The sequence below is a fragment of the Salvelinus sp. IW2-2015 genome, linkage group LG36, assembly GCF_002910315.2.
Source record: "Salvelinus sp. IW2-2015 linkage group LG36, ASM291031v2, whole genome shotgun sequence".
In the NCBI taxonomy this organism is placed as follows: domain Eukaryota; kingdom Metazoa; phylum Chordata; class Actinopteri; order Salmoniformes; family Salmonidae; genus Salvelinus; species Salvelinus sp. IW2-2015.
In genome coordinates, this window is record NC_036875.1 from 11,752,129 (window position 1) to 11,775,639 (window position 23,511).

The 23,511-nt window shown below is 45.1% G+C and overlaps 1 protein-coding gene and 1 pseudogene across 4 annotated transcripts; one reads left to right on the plus strand and one right to left on the minus strand.

Moving 5' to 3' along the window:
* Window positions 1-21,983, plus strand: LOC111959425 (dynein, cytoplasmic 1, intermediate chain 2a). Of its 4 annotated transcripts, none has more exons than XM_023980954.2 (17): window positions 1-155; window positions 1,800-1,917; window positions 2,580-2,694; window positions 3,570-3,660; window positions 4,698-4,757; window positions 5,132-5,247; window positions 11,036-11,131; window positions 11,333-11,495; window positions 11,638-11,737; window positions 12,826-12,951; window positions 14,053-14,199; window positions 14,373-14,486; window positions 14,855-14,988; window positions 16,174-16,318; window positions 19,925-20,065; window positions 20,276-20,401; window positions 20,968-21,983. In XM_023980954.2, the coding sequence occupies exons 2-17, from the start codon at window positions 1,810-1,812 to the stop codon at window positions 21,079-21,081; spliced, it is 1,896 nt and encodes a 631-aa protein (XP_023836722.1). In that variant the 5' UTR covers window positions 1-155; window positions 1,800-1,809; the 3' UTR covers window positions 21,082-21,983. The 4 variants fall into 4 exon arrangements, with proteins under 4 accessions (XP_023836722.1, XP_023836721.1, XP_023836724.1 ...); XM_023980953.2 differs by having other exon boundaries at window positions 2-123; XM_023980955.2 differs by lacking the exon at window positions 1-155 and adding an exon at window positions 167-467.
* Window positions 21,929-23,511, minus strand: part of LOC111959427 (electrogenic aspartate/glutamate antiporter SLC25A12, mitochondrial-like) — a 19,532-nt pseudogene continuing 17,949 nt past the window's right edge.

Consider the following 23,511-nt stretch of genomic DNA (forward strand, 5'->3'; position numbering starts at 1 on the left):
TCTTATTGGTCGGATAGGCGGGCCTTCTCAATTCGTGGCTGTGGTAACTGGTGAGGACCGTTGTGTTGGTGCTTCAGGAAAGGATCCTGTATTCAAGCGTTTAGAAAGCCAAGGAGAAATACGGTTTGTTACCAAACTACAAGTGAAACGTGGAGGTAGCGTGTAAATGAAAACGTGTGCTGAGATTTAGTCGTCAGCCAGCCATCAGTTTTCCCCGAGATGGTTGGCTAGCCGCTAGCTAACTAAGTAACAGYTAACGTTAGCCTGTTGCAGGCCAATTGTGATAGCTAGCTGATCTAAACTCTGCAACTAGGCTTGAATGTAACATAGTTGAAAGATTGGTAGATCGATTTTGTTGTTGTTGTAAGAGGCAGGTAGCGAATCAATGTTTTCAACTTGAAGAGGTCATTCCGGATGCCAAGACAAAGTCAATTCTTCTAGCCAACGTTCGCTGGCTAGCAATTTTGGTTAGTCAATCTCACAGTTGCTGGGTGGGGCCGCAGCTAACTTGCTAAAGTTATGTTAGATAAATGACAGTCCTGACAGTCTTCTAACGTTAGTAAGTAAAACAATGTGTTTTTTCGGATGTGTAGAATTTTAAGATAACATTCTCTACCKGCTCTCTACAAACCGTACTAGCTATGTAACTTAGCTAGCGCACTGGTTCAAGTGATAGCGAGGCAAGAAGATGCTGATGATGCTGCTCAATGCTATCATTCATAGCTTGACCACTGCACAGTAAACTAGTCACTGTACTTCGCGGCGTGATTCTTGCCAGCATCACTTATGTTGGAGCTCATGATGTCCTCTTTACTTCTGTTTTTAAAATGGTTATTTTCTTATTTGATATTTTACCAATAAAATACATTTTGAATGTTTGAGTTAACTAGCTACAGTCCTTGTATTAGCTTACATTTCCTGTTGCAGAAGTCTGCATTTACATGAACACTACTTGAAAAGCTTAATTTATTGGGTGTTTTTGTATGAAAATGACAATGTATGAGTTTWAAAAAAGTTGCATCAACCACATTATCTCAAGGTGGTTGATAAAATKTAATTTACTTAATGTCTGAATGTCCATCTGAAAAGGAAGGCTTAGAAACCTAATTCATTATAAAGCTCAGAGACCTCCATTCATTGTCTTAAGTTGTGCAATTAAGTCAAATGTCTTAAAGTGGTCCCTGTGTTGGGTGTTGAAAGGGTCAGGTGCTGTGGAGGATATGAGGGCTGATCAATGCTGTATACAGAATGGTAAAGCCTCTCTTGAAGTGATCAACCTAATCTCTCTATGAGCGCACTCTGAAGTTGGTTAGAGTTGAGTAGACAAAAGCGCATTGAATGGGGCTTTGGACCAGAAAACGATTTTACAGGCCAGGTGGTCAGGACCCTGCTAATGGAAGAGCATCCAACCTTTCTCTGTCTGGACAGTAGAGTGTGCTCTTGAGCCTTATCATCTGTGCCCTGCTGAAACTTCATTCATGATCAAAAACTAGCAGTGGGCCCGCTAGTTAAATGGTTTGACCTGGCAGATCAGAGCAAAGGAGCAGGTGCTATTCTCGTTGATCTGAAAGGTTAAAAAGGAGTGATCTTATTACACTTTCAGAGCAGCTCATGAAATGCTGTCGGCGAAATTGCTTCTGACCATAACCGAGTCTATATTCCAATGTGTAGCATAACTCGTGGTTGTTTTCTGAGTGAAAAATAACACCTGTACAAATGATGGCTTTTTCAGATTTGCCRACTGCTGTAAAATGCTGTAGGTCACCTATCTTGTTCTGAAATGTGTTCGTGTCCTACAGTGTTGGCATCATGTCAGACAAAAGTGAGCTGAAAGCGGAGCTTGAACGGAAGAAGCAACGCCTGGCTCAGATCAGGGAGGAGAAAAAAAGGAAGGAAGATGAGCGCAAAAAGAAAGAGGTAAGTACATGCTTATAGGGACTTTAAATGCCGGGAACTAAACTGACCAAAATGGCAGTGTGCATTCTGCTCAAAGTATCTGAGTAGGCCTATTTTACATCAGTGGAAAGAGGAAGCAGTAGCTTCGATTGCAGGGAAAATGCACAGATTCTAAGGCTAGGTTAATTGTTTTATTAAACTAGAAGTGCTGAGCGACTATTGCTTTTTGAGGTGGTTTTGGTTAGACTATTAAAAAATAATCACATTTTGATATATATATATTTTTTTTGTGCATTATGTGGGTTGAATGCTGTAACACCACAGAATAAACAATTAATACAAGTTGGTAGTGATGGTAGTGACCGCCCATTACTGCTTATCTCTTATTAACCTTTATTCAGATTACTTTAATAAAATATTTCAGTTCTTGTGTATACTTTTTATTTGATGACTTCATTTGGGCTTGATCTGATTTACTGCGCATTGAGCTCACAGAATAAAAAAAATGAAATAAAATTCAAGTAATTGAACAATTAGTTGTTTAAAAAACAAAAATAACCAACATTTCAGTTAATCGCCCAGCACTATAAACTAGCCAAATTCAGACAACTCTCCATCAAACCCTCTTCATCATGCTTACAGTCAGGATACTAACCAGTGTACCTGCTCTGGTTCTCTTCCAGGCTGACCTGAAGAAAGATGCCGCCCCACTGGATGACTCGGATTTGGAGAAAAAGAGACGTGAGACAGATGCCCTTCTGCAGAGCATGGGCATCACATCAGCTGATGTCCCTGTTGGTAAGAAACCATCTACCAGCAGTATTAGAATTTTAACAAATCTCATGAGCATTTTACAAGTATTGAGTCTCTCTTGTGTAATGTAGGCCATTTGACTATTGACTGTACATTTTTCTAAACCAAGATTTATGTGAGGATATTGTCACCAAGCTAACAGAAGGGGGCAGAAGTGGTCCATAGTAGATTCATTTATRTTGCCTTATGGCTGGCTTGGTCTGTCAGTTTGTGATAACATCAGTTCCCTACTTTTCTTTATGAATCAGAAAAGGTCATATTATTTTCTATGGTTTGCCATGGTTCCTTAGACTTAATTTAAATAGCTTAAGTGACATTGACATGATTATTTACTTGTTTGTATTTTTGAATTTGATAACTGTCTCATCCATTTACTTTTGGTATGTTGATGTGTGCCTAGCTATTTCTAATACTATTGGTATTTGTCTTACTGTTGAATTTTTACTTTTGTTTTCATAGCATATGGGGTGAAATATAACATATTTTTCTTTGTCTTTTCTCCTTTTTGCTGTTCATATCCACTCCATTTTAGCCTTTTTTGCATGACACATTTGTATTCATTTTTTGCCACTTCTGGCACCCCAAAATTGACCTACCTTTGCCCTATTGTGAACATGCCAGCCTCTTTGCATAGTAACAGGGGGATACCTGTCATTTTTTTATTTTACCTTTATTTAACTAGGCAAGTCAGTTAAGAACAAATTCTTATTTTCAATGACTTCCTACGAACAGTGGGTTAACTGCCTTGTTCAGGGGCAGAACGACATATTTTTACCTTGTCAGCTCGGGGATTTAATCTTGCAACCTTTCGGTTACTAGTCCAACGCTCTAACCACTAGACTACCTGTTTCACTATCTAGTCCCTCCTCCCATGTCTCCGACCTCCAAATCTGTGGGCACACCAAGCGAGGCAGGGAGCCAAGACTCGGGCGACGGCGCCGTGGGATCCAGGTACAAACACCCCCCAATCTAATGTTTTAATGTCAAAATGCGTTAATATCTCTCTGCAAAGAGCCTTCATCCTCTAAGCACAGTGCAGCGCTGCTGTAATTTAGGTTGCGATGCATGCCGGGGCTTTTATTGCAGGAATGAATGAGGAACGGTCTCTCCTAATGTCTGTGTCATTTTAAAGGATTTGTGTTTCACAGGTTTGAACAGGTTTCTTCTCTATAAATCCATGTCACAGCTGGAACAGTCAATCCAGTATCTTGGTTTTTAATAAGATATTGCCAATGTTCTTACAATGAAATTTAAACTACCTTTGCATGAGTTTTACTAGATGCACACAGGTGCTTATGTAACCATTTGCCTTATAAACTATGTCTATAAACATGTCCAGTTTTGAGAACACAGTACCAGTGTTGTTCTCCAAATAACACACAAATGCCCACCAACAATACCATTGAAGATCACGATGAATAGCTTATGCCGAGGGTGTGCATGTTTATTTTGTTCGTGTGCCGTTGCATTAGGATGGTCCTAAATGAGCTATAAAACAACAGGGCTGTGGAGATGCCTGGGGGACCCCTAATTAGAGCCCCGGTCCCCCTGCTGAAACTCTAGCTCCTCCAGTGTCCCATCAGAGCCAGGGAGCTCTTCCTCCACCCCAAGGCTCTACGTGTTGCCTCGTTTCCCTCAGCAGCGTGGTCATTTCCTCCACACACGGGAGGTCATGTTTTCGCCCGCAGGGCGCTCCCTCACATGGGATTCCGAGCCGTTGGCGTGACACAGTTCAGGCCTGACCAGCCCCTCAGGCTGCCTCATTAGACCCAGTGTCTTCGCACTCTCAGGACCTGTGTGTGCGTTTTTACCACTCGCTACGAAAACTTCTGTGTTTCTGAAATGTTCTGAATTGAATACAAGTTTGTTTTTTAAATTGTATTTGTCAGTATAGGCATGTTGAGTGTATACGTTCTAACTTGTTTCCTCTCTTGGTTTATGCCTGCTTTCTTGCACTAATGCTGCCTTGTTGCTGTGACACTAACCAGGACTCTACACTGGGACTCTGACCCGTCTACTCTTCAGCTTCACTCTGACTCCGAGCTGGGGTACTGGAACACTACCTTCCTTTCACTTCATCCCTCTTTCAACCTCTAGCCCTGTTGCTCCTCTTGACCCTCTCGAAAGTCATCGTTTTAGATCAGGAAAAAAAGTCATGCCGGTCATGTGTCTCTTGGTGGCGTCTTTCTTTGACCTACAGACACGCTGTTATCCTTCCTTTCCTTCTCCATAAATAAGTGATTATCAGAAGACAAAATCGCACATCCGTCTTAAAGGCGACTTCGGCTTTTGAGGTGCCAATGAAAAGGCTGGAATGTGATAGTAGTACTGTTATGTGCTGTGTCTGGGTCGCCCGGGTTCTTGTTATTGTTTCAGCTCTCCTTGGCCCTGCCGTGGGTCTGAAGGTGTGCTCTGCTTTTAGGCGTGGACCTCTGAAGCTGGGCATGGCCAAGATCACCCATGTTGATTTCCCTCCAAAAGAGACGGTGTCGTACACCAAGGAGACCCAGACGCCTGTGACCACCCAGCAGAAAGAAGGTGAGAAATCTAACCCGAGTACATAGTTACTTTTAGGATTCTATATTTTCGGCACAACTAAAGCTGCCTGACTCATTGACTGCAAGGTCAGAGAACAGTGCAGTCGATCTATCAAGGTTTCCGAAGGCTACTCTTTTTTGATGTGTGTTGTGGCCGGCTGGCTGGCTGGGTTGTCTGATCATACGAGTGGGAGCAGGAAGTGAACACAAAGTGGAAATGATCTGACCTTACCGAGCACTGAGATGAAAGCCGGGGGAAATTGCAGGGGCCCGGGAAACATAAGAAGTCAAAGGAAAGATTAAATTCGTACACGTAGACTCACTCCTCTCAAAACCCCCATCCTCAAACCAATAGGGCCCTGCTACAATGAATGTGCAGGATGAGAGGGCCAGGGTGAATTGGGAAGAAAGGCAGTAGATTGGGGCTGGATATGAAGCACCTCGTTCATGCCCGGCTAATGCATCTGAACCATGTCAATATGTATGTAATTGCTGCACAGCAGCTTTCATGTGGTCGTCTATGCGTATCTTCAAAAAAAGCACGTTTACCCATAATGTCCACATGTTGAGCACATGTGCCACAATATGCAATATTGTGATTACACCCCTAGTTTATTTTTTTCCCTTCTAAGATGTAGTTCAGAGTGTCTCATAGGCTGAAATCTGTTGTTTACACTGCTTTATCAGCAAGACATATCAGCGACCGCTATAGAGTGCTATGTAGCATAGTCGGTTTTATTTACACTGCGAGTGAGTTAAAGAGATTCATTATTTATGCTTGATGGTTTGTGTTCGGAGGTTTGGGTTGATGAACAAAGATTGATTCCCTGCACGGGTTACTTGTCTCTTCTAAGTTCCCCCTTCACACTTCAGACTGCATAGAACCCAGTTAGATGCCTGTCAGATCAATCTCCAGTGGAAACTAGCCAGAGGACTTGGTGATTTGTCATTGGGGAATGTGAAATGCAAGCGGTCTGGCTGTGAACAGATTGTGTGACTCTGTGGATACTCATACCGAATGGGTAAAGGATAAAGAGCAGAGCTCTGTCTGTTCTGTTCTGTGGAGGGAGGCATAGAGACTCTGTCTTTAGGGCATGGTAACCTGTGTAAACACAGGATGGTTTCTGTGGCTGTTCAAACACTAGACCCCCCCCCCTCCGTTTCTCTTGCCACTCTGTAATCATTTCATCAACTCTCTCGCTTTCCTGTCTTCTCCCTTCACCCAATAGGCACATAACAAAACACACTCAGTGACATTGTGCGCTTTCGCGCCATCACTCCTGGCACTTGGTGAGGCGGCGTCCCCTTGCCTGCTCACACCTTCTGCGCATATTTGATGTTCGGTGTGGCGTTGGTCGCGTGCACTGATTGAGCGATTCATCATGTTGTCAAGAGGAGGCGACGGCACTGTAAACTCAAGGTCAACGGGTGGTGGCATTGGAGGAAGGTGCTGCCATGCCATGCTAGACAGAGAGCGAAGGAGAGAGATCCTCAATTGTCCCCATAGATGACCCACCATCTCCAAAAAAAAGCACAACAAGCTGATTAGTGTTTTTTATTTTGGGTAGGGGTGGACTGGTTCCTTCCAGCTCCCATCCTCTAGAACAGGGCTCTCCAACCTGGTCCTGGAGAGCTACCGTCCTGTAGAACAGGGCTTCCAACCCTGGTCCTGGAGAGCTACCGTCTCTTAGAACAGGGCTCCTCAACCCTGGTCCTGGAGAGCTACCGTCCTTAGAACAGGGCTCTCCAACCCTGGTCCTGGAGAGCTACCGTCCTGTAGAACAGGGCTCTCCAACCCTGGTCCTGGAAGAGCTACCGTCTGTAGAACAGGGCTCTCCAACCCTGGTCCTGGAGAGCTAACCGTCCTGTAGAACAGGGCTCTCCAACCCTGGTCCTGGAGAGCTACCGGTCCTGTAGACAGGGCTCTCGAACCCTGGTCTGGAGACGCCTACCTTCCTGTAGAACAGGGTTTGTGGTTTTATCCCTAGCACTACACTGCCAATTCAAATAATCAAAGCTTGATGTTTAGTTGGTTATTTGAATCAGCTGTGTAGTGCTAGGGCAAAAACCAAAACGTGCACCCAGGGAKGGCCCTAGGACCGAGTTTGAGAAACCCTGAACTAGGTTACTAGGAGTCCAGTGTAGAYGCAMATTTTGTGACCTGGTGGGAAAGAATCTATTAGTTAGAGACGTTTCCCCATAAATCGTAAGTTCCACCAATATTTATAAAAGCAATACTCGCTGTTTTGCTTGGATGGTTGWAATTCCCACTCCAGGTCATACAAGGAAAGGCAGTGAATCAGGATAGTGTGTAGAAATCAAACGTAGTGGTAGCCTWGATATAGAACACTGTTCAGGCTACAGCAGTGGACTTTATGCAATGTCAGTAAGTGCTGCTTAGCAAGATGTAATTATGGAAAAAATATATGGGGGAATTCATCGAGTGTCCTGCCTGAAGCTCTGTTTAAAAAGGCTTCAGGCAATACAAGAGAGAGTAGAGCGTTTGAGTAAATTTGAAATGTAATTAAATGTGATTTGTTTTAATCACTTGGATTCGGGGGAAGGTCATAACTTTTAATCACTAAAGGAACTCAACTCAACAGCCTCTTGTTTGAAGTGGCACTCTTTTGAACATTGTCACCTTTCATACTCTTGGCACTTGTCGATTAGTCCCCYTTAACTGACTGTATTGTTGAATTAAATGTAGGCCTAGGTTACCATTTAACTACAGTTTCAGCATGCTCATCAATTATAGTGGAGTTTATTCAAAGACACGAATGTGAGAAAATAACCAGAAATAGAGATTTTATAGGGTAAAAACATTTGCTGAATCCCTATCACATCTTCACAGAAAGGTCTTTTTTTCCTTTTGTCTCAATCCTCTGTCTGTTGAGAGAGAAAGAAAGAGCGAGAGAGACGGGGGTAGATACACAGAGAGAGCGAGAGAGACGGGGGTAGATACACAGAGAGAGCGAGAGAGACGGGGGTAGATACACAGAGAGAGCGAGAGAGGTAACCAGTGGTCCAAGTGTGTAAACTCAACAAAAGCCTCCCATTTCACAGCTGACTGAACCCTGATTAACCTGCTCGTCAGAACGGCTGCAGGGCCACTGCTGAAATCTCCCGGGTTGGTTCGGGTCGTGGTGGCTTGATGTATTTTCATCTGCTACCTCGCACAGAAAGAAAACATACCATGACCATTATGCCAACTGGTCATTGTCCCTTCAGTAAATCCCTATCTGACACTGTAGTAAAAATGTGATGCAGGCCTGTGCTATGCACGTAAAGATATTCTGTTGGTACTAGTAAAATACGTGTACATTTGCAGCATTGTGATTATTATTATTTTAGCTTTTTTTTKGCCATTTTTCTTTTTAGCTGGCAAACGCATGTAATGATTAAAAGGAATGTTCTCATATGCGATTTGTGAGCAGTTATGAGTAATGCTGCCTACTTTAGACTCAAAGGGAAGTACATTTTCATTTACGGATTGAAAACGAACCGTGAATCGATTGAAGCCATGGTGTCCTCTGTGTTTAACACTTAATTAGGGTCTCTCTGTACTCACAGACCGTCTACTCTCCACACTCCTCCACTGCAGCTAGAAAAGACCAACAGTGGACGCTGGTTTTGGTGCAACAGCCTTTAGTAAACTGGCATGTGGAAGTCCGATTTGTGTTGTCCAATCTGTGGATGAGACGAACACACCTGCAGTGGGGAGTGAAGGTCATTAGTTTTGTACTTGAACAACACACTGGGCCCACTTTGCTTTTGCATTAATATAGTGTCTTGACAAAGACCTGTGATTACACCTCCCTCCCCCGGTACCACTCCGCCCCAAAAAAGCATTTCTTGGTACAAAAGCCATAATTGGGCCTGCTTTGAGGGGAGGTGTCGGTGTGCAGTACATGGTTGATCCGGGTGAATTCTGTTAAATGCCCCCTCCACCCCCTGGTTCTGACCCCCACCCCCGACTCCCTCCAGCGGGGTCACCAGGATCACTAGATTTTTTYCAAATGGCCGTTTTGGCTGGCAGGTGCATTATACCCTTTATTTTCAGATTGTCCTTCCGCTCCTAATGCCTGGCAGGTTGATTGCTCTGCCTGCCTCGCYGGGGGAAAGGGCTGACGAGCGCAGCCGGGCCCATCTGAAAGACAGTGATTACTGTTTTCCTTTAAGCCTGATTGAGGCCCTTGAAAGGAAGGATTTTAACCTTCTCCTTTGGGTTCCAGGGTACGGCCGTCCATTGAAATGGCTTGCCATCAACCCAGTTCTGTAAACTCATCAGAACACCCAATGCTCCCCCCCCCCCCAACCTCCATGGGAGACAGGAACGAGAAGAACTTTATATAGGCAGATGTCGTTATCAGTTAGGTGTCAAACATCCGGCCCGTGGGCGGAAAGAACAACCGTTTTAAAATGTTTATTTTACCAAATCAAAACTGTGTATAAATTATAATGGACCATTCATACAGTTTCTTGACTGTGCCCAGCCCACTAATTATCACTGAAATCAAAGCTATTGACAAGTCAGGGAGCATAGAACATTCCCCAAGTTATAGATGGAGGACAATTTATTTAAAAAATTAGCTAAATTTGACGGCTAGGAAATATAACCAATTTTCAGTGGGGCCCTTGAGACCTCGTGGAAGGCCGACTGCGGCTCCCGGGGRAAAATGAGTTTGGCACCCCTGATTTTAGATGATCTCAGTGGAAATGGAACAGTTGTGTGCAACGCTGCTGCCGTCATAGATGAACTGTACCTAGAGCTCTAAAAGGTAGACAATTGTACATTTTTCTCATCCACATGAATGTGTTTGTTGTAAACAATCTATTTCTACGTTGAATGGGCGTGTATGGAGAGGAGACGGTGAGGTGCTTGTTTGAGATRGGAGAGTTGTCTAGTGTGTGAAAGTCTGAGCCAGTGTGTGGTTTGCCAGCTGGTCGGGCCTACAAGCTGTATTTTTGTCGTACGTTCTCCGAGGTTGAATAGCAGTCTGTGGACCCCCTGGTGGGGCGGTAATTGCACGGGCTTGCCGTTCAGAGAGACTTGTCTAGGGGCGGTCAGGCGGAAAACCTCTGTGCCATCCTCATGCCACCTTTCTGAGGCCAACAAGACAATCAAAGCAGCGCCATCTGGCTAGCACCCGTCCTGTCAGCTGGTCGGACCAATGGGAGTGGGCCTGGGCAGCTGCTCCTCGTCCTCTGTCCCGCTGACCCCGGACCCTGGCCTGGATGGAAGGGGGCAACTTGTCGCTGGGACATGGAGGAGATAGCTACACTGAGAAGTGCAAAAAAACAACAACTGTTGAATAGCTGGGCCTCATTATCAGCGAGAGGGGGGGGGGGCAACACAGCGGGGGTCTGGTCCTAGGGCCCCCCCTTCACACAAATGACAACCTCCAGTGCTTTAGAGGCACAGGTCCTTTCAGAGAGGTGACATTGAGTTGGCAAACCAAACAAATGAGAGGCAGAGGCACATAATGATTCCATTCCCATACCCATGCTAGCCTGCTTACCATTCAGTGTGCACGTTGAAGAGAAACTATGTTGCAGATGGAGACTAGTTGTAGACATTAGGAATGAACCAAACATTGACACAGAGTTGCAGGATCAATTGTCACTTTAAAACCATTGTCATTGAAATCGTCTGCGGTTTCTAACGTTTGTCATTAGCCGCTGTCACATTTGGCATGACTAATCTTGTATAAACCATGAAATGTGAAGCGTTGCCAGTTTCTTTTTCTTATGTAGTGTTGAATTGAAATTGTCCACCTTTTACCCAACAGAGGAAGACGAGGAGGAGGAGGAGGAGGAGATTGCTCCACCACAACCAGTGCTTGAGATCCAAACGGAGAAACCAGACCAGAAAGAGGAGGAGGAAGGTAGGAGTTGTGGTGCGAAAAGATTAACGATTGAACTTCTTTGATGCCATCTTCATTGAAGAATCCTACCAACCATTTTGGCRGGATTTTGACTTCCAAGTGTTGTATGATGCCCCCCCCGAATATAATTTGAATAAGACGACCCCAATCTGTTAGATGGCTCTGTATTGTTTGTCCATAACTTTTACCGTCTCTGTCTAGCACCTCCACAAGAGCTGACTGAGGAGGAGAAGCWGCAGATCCTCCACTCTGAGCAGTTCATAACCTTCTTTGACCACAGCACCCGCATCGTGGAGCGGGCCCTGTCCCAACACGTGGACGTCTTCTTCGACTACAGTGGTCGCGAGATGGAGGAGAAGGAAGGGTAGAGAGAGAAGATCTTTTTTTTCTTCCCTTCTTCCATTTGGCATCACCTGAATAGTAAAGGCAGAATACAGTCGCTGTTTTAGTCATAGGAAGGAGTGCAGCGTTGTTATTATTATGACTGTGACTATGCTGTTCCCTAGTGAGATCCAAGCTGGGGCCAAGCTGTTTCTGAACAGACAGTTTGTGGATGAGCGCTGGTCTAAGCATCGCGTGGTCACCTGTCTGGACTGGTCCCCTCAGGTAAAACACGCTCCTGGGTGAAGTTTGTCCGTGGTGCAGATCTAGGATCAGCTTCCTCTGACCCAATCCTAACCTTAACCATTGGTGGGGGAAAATGCAAAACTAACCCAAGATCAGCATCTAGGGGGAACTTCACCCTACACCGGTTAAACACAACACCATTAGTCACCATTGGCTCATCGTCATGACGCRACCTTTTCACTGACTTAGTCACTGAGTCAAAACGCCAGCAGTCGTTGTTCATGGTTTCACTGGCCCCTGTGTCTTTGTGAATCATGTCACACTGCGTCGCTGCGTGTCCGAATTCAACCACAAGTTGTTTACTGTTAGAAGGAAGTCCGTTAACACATTGAGTCTTTAGCTACCTCACCACTGCCCTAAATCTGTACCATAAACACAGCACTCGTTTTTCATATTAGACATTTAGCCACGTTCCCCCGGGAGCCGGGGCCGTGTCGTGCACAAATTGTCACTTAGTATGAGCCCGTAATCATTTGTTTCCCCTTATGTCTCTCTTCATTTGATCCCAGTTCTACAATGTCTTCTGACAGTGATTGAACACCGACTCATTGTTCGCCACTGCGTTGCTTGCTCAGAGGGATATCCATTCCCTTGTGCTAAATTGTGTATTCGCCGACTGTAAACTTCAGTTGTTCCAATATGAGAAGCAGCAGAGGTTAATGGTTTGTTTACATCTGGTAAGTGTTTGAGAGCAGGTCTTTCAAGCATTTCTTTCCTCAGCCGTTTCTCCCTGCGTTTTTAGTGTGCGCTGGGGTTGTGTTTCAAAGGTCTCCAACGACTTGCAGTGGCCAACTTTACTACCGTGGTTCACTCATCTCTCTCAGAAGTCTAGTCCCCCTAGTCCTTTAACATTATGCCAAGCCGTAGCATCCAAACGTTATTTACCAGACTGCGCTGTTGGGGGAAARGTTTCCCGGCCATAAATCTTGTTGGAGAAGGGGGTGGTTACGCATTCTGCTCGGCATTCACCGGCACTGCTGAGGGCAGGCTTGTTCACATGGAGCCAAGCCTGGAGGCCATGTCTACTTCCTCTTGACATTCATTTGGGCTGATTTGTCTGTCACCAGTATCCTGAGCTGCTGGTTGCCTCATACAACAACAACGAGGAAGCCCCCCACGAGCCGGACGGGGTGGCCCTGGTCTGGAACATGAAGTACAAGAAGAACACTCCGGAATACGTCTTCCACTGCCAGGTACTAAAGCCACCCAGGGCCCCTCTCTCTCTCTCTCTCTCTCTCTCTGCCCCCTTCCTCCCCTTCCCTCTGCCTCATGGGTGGCTCTCTCCCTGACGGGTGTGGCACACCGCCAACCATCCCTCCCACCTCTCTCTGCCTCTCTCTCTCTTTCTCATCCACATTGTGATTTCACCGGGCTGGCATTCACCTCCTCCACATCTATCCACAAACACATGTTAGTGAGGCGCCGGAGAAGAGCAGTGGTGCAATAGCTGGCCGGGGTTTAAGGGGCTGCAGCAGTAGTGTTACGTGTGCTGTGCTGCGCAGTGCTGGAGTGGTTATCATGTGTACCTAAACAAGGGCCCTGTGTTCAGCAGAGAGAGAGCAGCTCCTCCACTCCTTATTATCCTGCGTGCCCTGAGGTTCCCAGACCAAGACGGGTTGAGTAGAACCACATGTTGCTTCCGCCAGAGCGGATGTAGTCCCAGGCACATTGCTTCGACGAAATAAAACTGAGCAGAAGTGTGAACTCATTTTTCTCTATGCCGCCAAGTGAGCTGGGAATGTGTTTTTAAAATGTCATTTTTCTCACCTTTTTGGAAATAAATCGACTTGGATGGATGGATGGATGAATGAATGATTACATATGGCTAGGTTTACGGGGGGTGTGTTTCAGGCTACGGGGAAGGTAGGGCTTGGACCAGGCAGCCAGAGACCAAGTAAAGAGACCACACATAATAAACTAGCACGAATAATGTAGACATAATCCATACCATATATATCCTGTCGTGAGTAGCTTCCAGCAGGAGGCTCTGCCATGAGGGGTGAAGTGGGAGTCATGGAAAACACAGGATAGTTGAAGTGTAAATGAAAATGAGCAGCCGGCTGTACAGCACACTGGCATACTGCTGCGCTACCCTGAATGGCCCAGGTCTGTGTATTATTTTGAGCTGGTCTGAAATAGGGGGGGGGGCACGCAGATGTTTTTTGATTGGAGGTGACATAGACGTACATCACCAGAGAGCTGTCGCTGTTTCACCGTGCGCTCGTTAGTCTCAGCAGACGCTGACATGGCCCTGTCTCTTACGCACACACACTCTCTGTCTGTGTGTGCGCCAGTCTGCAGTGATGTCGGCCGCCTTTGCCAGATTCCACCCTAACCTGGTGGTGGGGGGCACCTACTCGGGGCAGATCGTTCTGTGGGACAACAGGAGCAACAAGAGGACCCCCGTGCAGAGGACCCCTCTGTCAGCAGCAGCACACACGGTATAACACAACACACTCATCTGCCAATCAACCATCACCAAAATGATTTTATCTCAACAGTTACATTGAACACACGGTCAGACGAGCAGAGTGCAGAAACAATGGTGACGCCGGTGTGTTGTAAACAGACTGATCGTGGGGGGCCTTGTTCCCCTGTCTCCCCCTCTGTGCAGCACCCAGTGTACTGTGTGAACGTGGTGGGCACCCAGAACGCCCACAACCTCATTAGCATCTCTACCGATGGCAAGATGTGTTCCTGGAGCCTGGACATGCTGTCTCAACCGCAGGTAGGTACCGCCCATCACGCTCTGCCTATTCGCCACACACTTCACGTCGGCCCATTTTTATAGGGCATGTCAAACACCCGGACCTCACTAAACCCATTTGTTTCAGCCGCTACGTTTTTGTTTTTGGGGGGGGGGGGGCACTCAACTTATTTTTGCGCTCAAATAATTTTTTATTTTTAAATCAAGGGAATGAACTCTGCTAGCAATGGCAATCCAACAGCGCTGCCGAACCCACACGTCAAATGTTAATCATTTATTTAAATTGCTAGCTGAATTTCGGTTATGCAGTGTGTTAACATGCAGGCCGGGGCAGAGAGAGAGCTGGTTGGGAATGTTATTCTACTCTGTTCCCTCCCTCTAATCTACAGGACAGCCTGGAGCTGGTGTTCAAGCAGTCGAAGGCCGTCGCTGTCACCTCCATGTCTTTCCCCCTCGGAGATGTCAACAACTTTGCGGTGGGGAGCGAGGACGGGTCTGTCTACATGGCGTGTCGTCATGGAAGGTACAACAATATTAACCAGAACCCCAGCCCCCTGCGTCCCCATTGCCTCCGGCTAGGTAGATAGGAGGATAGGAGGAGGCTTGTTAGGCCCCGGTTTAAAACAGTATTTCGTCATAGGTTCCTGCCTTTCTAGGGAGTTTTTCCCAGCCACCGTGCTTCTACATTGCTTGCTCTCTGGGGTTTTAGGCTGGGTTTCTGTATAAGCACTTTGTGACATCTGCTAAGGCAAAAAGGGCTTTATAAATACTTTTGATTTGATATGTCAAATAAATACACCCCCCTCACTTCCCCAAGCAATATGAATCCAACACTTGATCTCCTGGTGTTTTGAGGTTTTCACTCCTACCCCAGTCATCCTGTGTTGCTTCGCTTCTGTCAGTTATGTTTGTAAAGGTCGCGCAACATAAACGGGACACACATGGAGGGGAAAGATATCATTTCTTCTGGAGGAGTCCTCCCTCGGTGTGAGGGAGTTTGTTTAAAACCGGATGTCCCAAAGAGACTCTCATCTGAGGATCGTTACACAATGCTCTCGTTTGAGAGCGAGAAAGACAGAGGGTGGCCCAAGCAAACAGTCAGTGTGTCCACTTGTGAGGCGACAGAGCCGCGTGGCTTGACTCGAGTGCTTCCTGCCTGCGATGGAGAGACAAATCTCTGAGCTACGGTGCTATCGTTATGTCCTGCGTTGTGCCCGGAGATCGCCGAGAGGGGATAGTTGCCAGGTTCTGCGTTGCATGATCACCTCTGTAATTGAGGGACTAATTTTCCAGCTAATTTTCTAATGGTATGATACTCTCATCCCAGTTAATAACGCATAAGCATCTCTCATGCTGGGTATTTATCTCTCGAGGTAATTATCAGAGCCACAGCCTAGTAACAGCTCTGCAACATGTGGCTCTTTAGATGAAGACTGCCCCTCTCTCACCACCGAGCTGGGAATCTACATCCATGGCACATTAAAAGGGGAGTTCTTTCAACTTAAATGTTATTCCCGACGTAAATTGAGACAAAGTGAGGTCTTGACCAAACCTTGTGTGCTCTGAAAGTCAGAAATATATGCTTGAATATTTCATGTATATTATTTTGGTAATGATGCAAATTTTTTATCAGGGGGAAATTAATGTAACGTGGTGTTGGCTATGTATTGTTTTCTTATCCCCTGTGTGTTGTATGTTTGGTCCACAGTAAAGCAGGGATCAGTGAGATGTTTGAGGGCCACCACGGGCCTATCACAGGGATAGACTGTCACACAGCKACCGGGCCCGTTGACTTCTCCCATCTGTTTGTCACCTCCTCCTTTGACTGGACCGTCAAGCTGTGGAGCACCAAGGTACTGTACCCYCTCGCCACTAGAAAACCTGCTGTTACTGTGATGCGTCCCAAATGGCACTGTATTCCCTACATAGTGCACTACTTTTGACCAGTGCCCTATGGGTGCCATTTAGGAAGGAACATGTACACTGAGTGTACAAAACATTAAGAACACCTTGCTCTTTCCATGACAGACTGACCAGGTGAATCCAGGTRAAAGCTATGATCCCTTATYGATGTCACTTGTTAAATCCACTTCAATCAGTGTAGATGAAGGGGAGGAGATGGGTTAAAAAATGTTTTTTAAGCTGTGAGACATGGATTCAAAGGCACTTAAATATTTTGTCTTGCCCATTCACCCTCTGAATGAGCAAGACAAAAGATGTAAGTGCCTTTGAACGGGGTATGGTAGTAGGTGCCAGGCGCACCGGTTTGAGTGTGTCAAGAACTGCAACGCTGCTGGGTGTTTCACACTCAACAGTTTCCTGTGTGTATCAAGAAYGGTCCACCACCAGGGTCTAAAATGTACTTTTTGGTCCATCAGCGACTATGSCAGGTAGATTWAAAAAATCTACCAGCCACTCARATTTTTTTACATTCCAAAATATTTTTCCCCTGAAAAAATTACACCAACAAAACACAAAAACGGATGAGCAATGCTTTGCAATGTTTCTAAAACAATAAATGCGTTACTAGTAAGAAGCGAAGGTGGGATCAAGTAAGTATTATTTGAGTCACAGGGTCCGAGTCAAGCGGAGTCCCAAGTAGAACGRGAAAAGACTGAGTCCAGTCCAAGTCGTACATTCTACGAGCAAGTCAAGTAAAAACTAAATCTATATATGCAACTACTTGTTCGATGACAAATCTTTGTCTATTTATTGACGCTACCAGACAGCCCTTTTCATTATTTTGTCTACAACATATCTTTAGTAGCCTATGTAATTGTAAAATATGGACATGTAGCAGCCATTAATAAGGGTGTGAAATCAGCAGAAGGTAAGGCAGGTTGACTTGATCAGTCTACATTTATTTACAGGTCTTGGTGATCCAATGGTGAAAGSGCCATATCATACAAAATATACAAGTAGAKTGACCAAATATACACAATTGCAATAGCCCAAAAGAAATAGCCTCTGTATCAGGCTTAACCTGTCCTATCTGAACGGACACAGGTAGAGGGCAAGACTGTACAGCCTCCCCTTGAGAAACCAAATGGACTCTGTCTAACAGGTGCTCAAACAGGTAGGCCTACATTAAATGAGCACTGGGCACCCAGGACCATACAATTACCCAATTTGGCAATTACAACCAATAAACTGGTTCTACAATGTAAAAGGCAATTTCCACATCTATTGTTACATTGGGACATTCGTCTTAATGATTATTAACAATCATTTTCTCTTATTCAACGTTCTGACTCYGAAGTGTGGWGCGCAGGCCACGTAGCCTTTTTCAATGCTCACTGAGGTGCGCACAACAAAAATGACAGAGACGTAGGACTTATGCCCCGTTCAAAAAAAAACTGTGAACTCAGGGAAAAATACGAGGTCAAATCATGACGTCAGTTAACTTTCTGTTTTGAAAGTCGGATCTCGAGAAAGGCCCGAGTTCCAGATTTGGAATTCCAAGTTGGATGACCGTTCAAATCGATTATTTTTCCCCCAGTCGGAGCTTGTTTTTTYCCCCCCCAAGTTCCCAGTTGTTTTGAACGCGGCAACAGACACACTGAACTCAGGAAAGGCAAATATGAACAAAGGAAACCAGACATTGAATTAAATAAACAGAACTTCTACCKCATGAGTCTTGCGAAYGTTCATGTGCACTATAAACTTTGCGCCCACTCRGAGCAAGGTAAGAAATGGTTGGCTATAAAATGAAAATGTATCGATGGCCTATGAAACAGAAATGTCTACATGTTGCAATAAACGGTATGGGGATGGAATGATGAAACGCTAGTAATTATTGTATTGGATGGAATAGATTTACCACATAGGGCCTGCATTTAAACGTGTRAAAGCAACAGCAAACATTTCAACAAGTGGAGAAAARGCACTCTCCACTCTTATGGTGTGTCTCCGCCACTGTGATACTTAAATTTAACAACAAATTCCAAATGCAAGCTTTATAATTAAATGATACATTTCAAGCAATTGTTACATACCAAAAAAACAGTAGGCCGATGATAGTAATTGTTGCCCTATTGCTGGTGAGTTTGCAAAGTAAACAGTTAATATTCTTGATCACCAAACCATTTTTGGAGCTGCATATTTATTTAGRGAAATTCTCTCTCCCTACAATKKGATGTTTGCGCTGCACCTGATCCTATAGCTGTACAGAAAGTCAGCAATCTGTTTGCTAGCTCACCCGACCTGTGTTGATTGACAGTTTGCTTGTGCAATCAGAGTGCCTAGTGTGCTTTTCACTAGCCAATCAGTTGCAGCTTCTTCTTTTTTTTAATGTTTTTTTTTTTTGTACGGTCAATGCTGCGGTTACTGTCTCTGGCTGCGTGTAGAGTAATCCACGTAGACTTTGTTCCACAAAATGAGTGACAAAACATTACCAAACCTGGCCAGACATCAGTCTCAAGTCAAAGTCTAGTCCCAAGTCTTGAGGGTCCAAGTCAAGTTATTTGCTTTTCAATGAAGTCGAGTCTCAAGTCATCACATTTTTTACTTGAGTCAGACTCGAGTCTACAACTCTGGTAAGAAGTAATGTGGTATATTGTTTCATTTTCTTTTTTGTGACCTGAGTCTTAACCAAAATATCAAAGAAGAGAGATCTGTAAGATATATGTAAGTGTTCTATCTCCCCTTTAAGGGCAGGAGGTTACCGTGGTGATGCGACTCTAGTCATGTTTGTGCCTGTGAGATTGAGTCTGACTTAGTAGCAGCGTTGTCTTCTCTTCCCTAGCAGTTGAAACTCAAACATAGAAAAACAACCTCGCTTGTGAACAAAACAATGTAAATAGCCAAGAAACACAAGGACAGTCTCACTTCAGTAGACTTTCATTTCAACTAAATTAGTCCAACTTTTATGCCKGTGCGCGACCCTTCGAAAAATGAATCTTTCACATGAGCACAGCTCCCAGCTAGGCAGTGTTGCAGGGTGAGGTGTGATAGGCTATATAGGATTTGTGCGATTCATTTACCAGCTATGAAACAAAACTGCAGAAATACTTGGAAACAGCTACTGCAGCATTTATTTTACTATAAATGCCAACATGACTGGTGAAATAGACATCCGCCAATGCTAAAATCCACCCGCATTTGGCAGGTGGTGGGTGTTAATTTTATGCCTTGTCCACCACCCAAAGGACATCCTGCCAACTTRACACAACCGTGGGAAGAATTGGAGTCAACATGGGCCAGCATCCCTGTGGAATGCTTTCAGTACCTTGTAGAGTCCATTCCCTGACGAATTGAGGCTGTTCTGAAGGCAAAAGGGGGGATGCAACTCAATATTAGGAAGGTGTTCTTAATTTGTTTTTGGTGAATTTGGACTCCATTAGCCCCACAAAGATCCGTGTGCGTCTGTGTTTTAGCTTTAATCCAGATATTTTGTATTGCGCACGGTCAGTTCAGAGTGGATGTGTTTTCACGCGCCGCCTCCGTTTACTCTCTTCCAGAACAACAAGCCACTGTACTCGTTCGAGGACAACTCGGATTACGTCTATGACGTCATGTGGTCCCCCACTCACCCGGCTCTGTTTGCGTGTGTGGACGGAGTGGGCCATCTTGATCTGTGGAACCTCAACAACGACACTGAGGTAACGTTACCTGGCACTCTTTCACATGCCCCCTTTTTATACGTGTTGCAGCATCTGTAGTGGGGGGTTTCCCCGACACAGATTCTTCATTGAGAATGTTTTTTAGTCTRGGACTAGGCTTGATCTGTGTCTGGGGAAACCGGCCCATAGTGTCACAGATGTCAGTGAATCAGTATTGGTGTTGACAAATACGTTTTTTTTCTTTTGCAGGTTCCTACAGCCAGTACCACAGTGGAGGGGAACCCAGCCCTGAACCGCGTGCGCTGGGCCCACTCTGGCAAAGAGATAGCCGTGGGAGACTCTGATGGACAGATCCTGGTCTATGATGTTGGAGAGGTGAGTGGGTTAAAAGCCTTTACTGTGCCATTAAAACGCATGGCATTCTTCATATGTTTTGGTAAGGGTAATCTCCAGGTGTGTTGCATTCAGACAGTTTAGACAGAATTGAGATGTAGGCTAAATCTAAAAAGTTTTGTGAAGGTACTCCATTTCAGGCAGAATGATACAAATAAGTACTTAATATTAATAAAGTATTGAAAAAAGAAATGCACTTATTTTGAGAGGTTCAACAGGGTTATTCCWGTTTTTTCTCTAGTGAAGGGGTTCTGGTAATACTTTATGCTCCATTTCTTCGGACAACAATTAAGCCATTGTCTTGTCAGAGGCTAGCTATCTGGACGGAGACGTCTCCTGAGGGTCTGAGTTTCTGTGTCAGTCAGGTCAGTGAGTGGTGAGCTGCAGATAGAGAGCAGCTCCCACCCCCTCCTGATTTCTGCCACTGACGGGTCAAGTCTCTGTGACAGTTGGAAGATTGCCAGTGATCCCCTTGCACCCTGAGTGTCCCAGCTTCAACAATATGTTAGTATTTTCACCCATATCAATATTTTTATCCCCCCCCCCAGCAAATCGCTGTTCCACGCAACGACGAGTGGACCCGCTTTGTCCGAACCCTGGCGGAGATCAACGAGAACCGGGATGATGCCGAGGAGCTTGCCGCTCAGCGCCTCTCTGCCTGATCAACCATGAAAACGCCGGTCTAGGGACCAGYGACAGGCTTCATAATGTCAGCCTCGTTTTGATTGGAGGAAAAGGCGCAATTGCAACAGTGTTTAGGCATGTGGACATCCTTTCTTTGGAAATGTACTCAGATTTAATACACATACTTAACTTCTCCTTTGGCTGGTTAAGCACACCAGTCTGATGGGATAACTAACAGGGCTATCTATCAACCTACAAGAAACAAAGCCATCGTCTTACTCTGCAATACAAATCAGTTGAACTCAAGATCCATAATGCCTTAAAGGCACCGTGTCAACTCCATACGGTAGTGTTGTGGGTTTAGCTGCAGGTTCAGTTTCACTGGCCACTCTAGTTGTTTGTGGTTACACAACCCTGAGCATGTTTGCTGTCATCATGACTGGTGTTTGTTGTTCACTCTGTGCTTCAATGCCCATGTCCACTTGAAGTGTAGTAGACTAGATCTATCATCATTACGGCACAGAGGAATGTAGTGGTTTCATTATACTGTTAGCCAGTGTTTTTCTATGTTCGTTTAACCTAGATGCGCCAAATGTCCACTTGTTTTGTAATATATCCCAAAATGTTACCTTCACCTTTCTTCTGAATGTCTTTGTACATGACTATTGCTCTGAAACAAAAATGTGACACTTAGGATATCAGAACCAGAATCTGTAGAATACCTCAGGATATAATGCTGTATTGGAAATTTGCTTGATATCTGCGGTATGGATTCAGTATCCATACTGCCTGTATGTAGTGTCTAAGAAAGGCTTCCCTTTGTGTGACCCAGAGAGCGTCTTCCACATATCGTGTCATGAATCTCAGAATGTACTTTTCACACAATTAAAATGAATCCATTGACGATTTATTTCAACAAAATAAATACATTACAATTATTTCCCAAGACCCTGGTCATGATTTTAAAATAAATACTTTCGAAACACATCTATGTCCTTTCTTGTCAATCACAGTCTTGTCAATCACATTTCAGAGACATCCTCACCAAAGCCTCGCTTCAAGAAACATGGTAACGCCACTCCTTTTCAATGCTATAATGTAAGACACCCTACTCAGAGTTGCAGCCATTTAGCAGTAAAGTGTTGAGGGAAAGACGGCCTACGAAGCTGTAGGCTCCTTTTTGGGCACTGCTGGGGCTTGGCTAACAGACAACGCTCCAGAAGACTTGAACTTGGGTAGGTGTAGACCAAACTTATTCTCCACGCCAGCGAACGTGGCAGCAGCCAGACGGTAGCCTCCTACGTGGTCGGCACTTACAGGGGGAAGGTCGGAGATCCTCGACTTAGGAGTTGGCTCAGAACCGGTGGGGCGACTGGGGGGAAAAGATTTGTGAAGGATAATTAACATACAATGCCAGACATCCTTGTAAGTGTACTTCAGTTCACTAAAGGTGAACCAAGCAGAAATACTCACTGTCCTCCAAAGTCAATGTAGAACCATCTCTGCAAGAGTTCATAAGTCACCAAGGTTACACCAAACTGTGGCGAGGACCTGCAGACACGGGCTGGTGGGAGAGAGGTTCAAATTACAATGTGGGATTTCCCATTTTCTCTGATGTCTTCAAGAGAGCAATTATGGGAGCCACAGAGTGCCTAATTTCCCAGTCATGAAACTGCTCATTTGAGGAGTCTGTCCCTACCTCCTGCTCCCTTCCACAGGGCCCTGAAGCCCTCCTCAGCAATGATCTTCCCGAAGCAGTCTATGACTCCGTTGTATGTGGTCTGGCCTGCGCGGGCCGCCACCTGAAGCCTGGTCTTGACGACATCGGCAGGGGTCACCAGGGAGGCAGCAGGTATACCTTAGGAGGTGTTGCACAACCCACATAATGAGGCACTCTCACTATGCAGGAATAGTATCACCACTGACGGCAAGCAGTGCAGTACATTGGCAGGTTTAAAATAGAAAAGGAACAGAATATCCAGTCATTTACTGTTATAGAAAGTAGATTACAATCATTGAATATATGGTATATGATTACAAATTCTTAATTGATTTGAAGYATTTCTTCGGGGCTAGTGTCGATGCTATGTCTATAGGTTGACATGGTGAGGTTTGCAGCTTTGTGGTTGTTAGCGCTAGCTACCTGCTATGGCACCAGCAGTGAGCAGCTGCAAAGGCCCAATTCTGCCCTGTTCGTCTGCAAACTCAGCCTTGGTGTGGGCGTACACAGGGAAGTAGATGGCAGAGAACGGGATGTCACGCAGAAAACAGGCTTTTGCTCCCTAGGACACACAAACGCAAAGGATTTATTATCTATATCCCAAAATAACTAACATCGCATTTTCATGGTACATGAAATGTAAAATGCATTTGGACCTGCCTGGATCTCTATAAGATATTTTCTCATGATAACGCTTTGAGTGCTTTAGAAAAAGATTCTATACTGAAAATACAGTACAGTATATTGC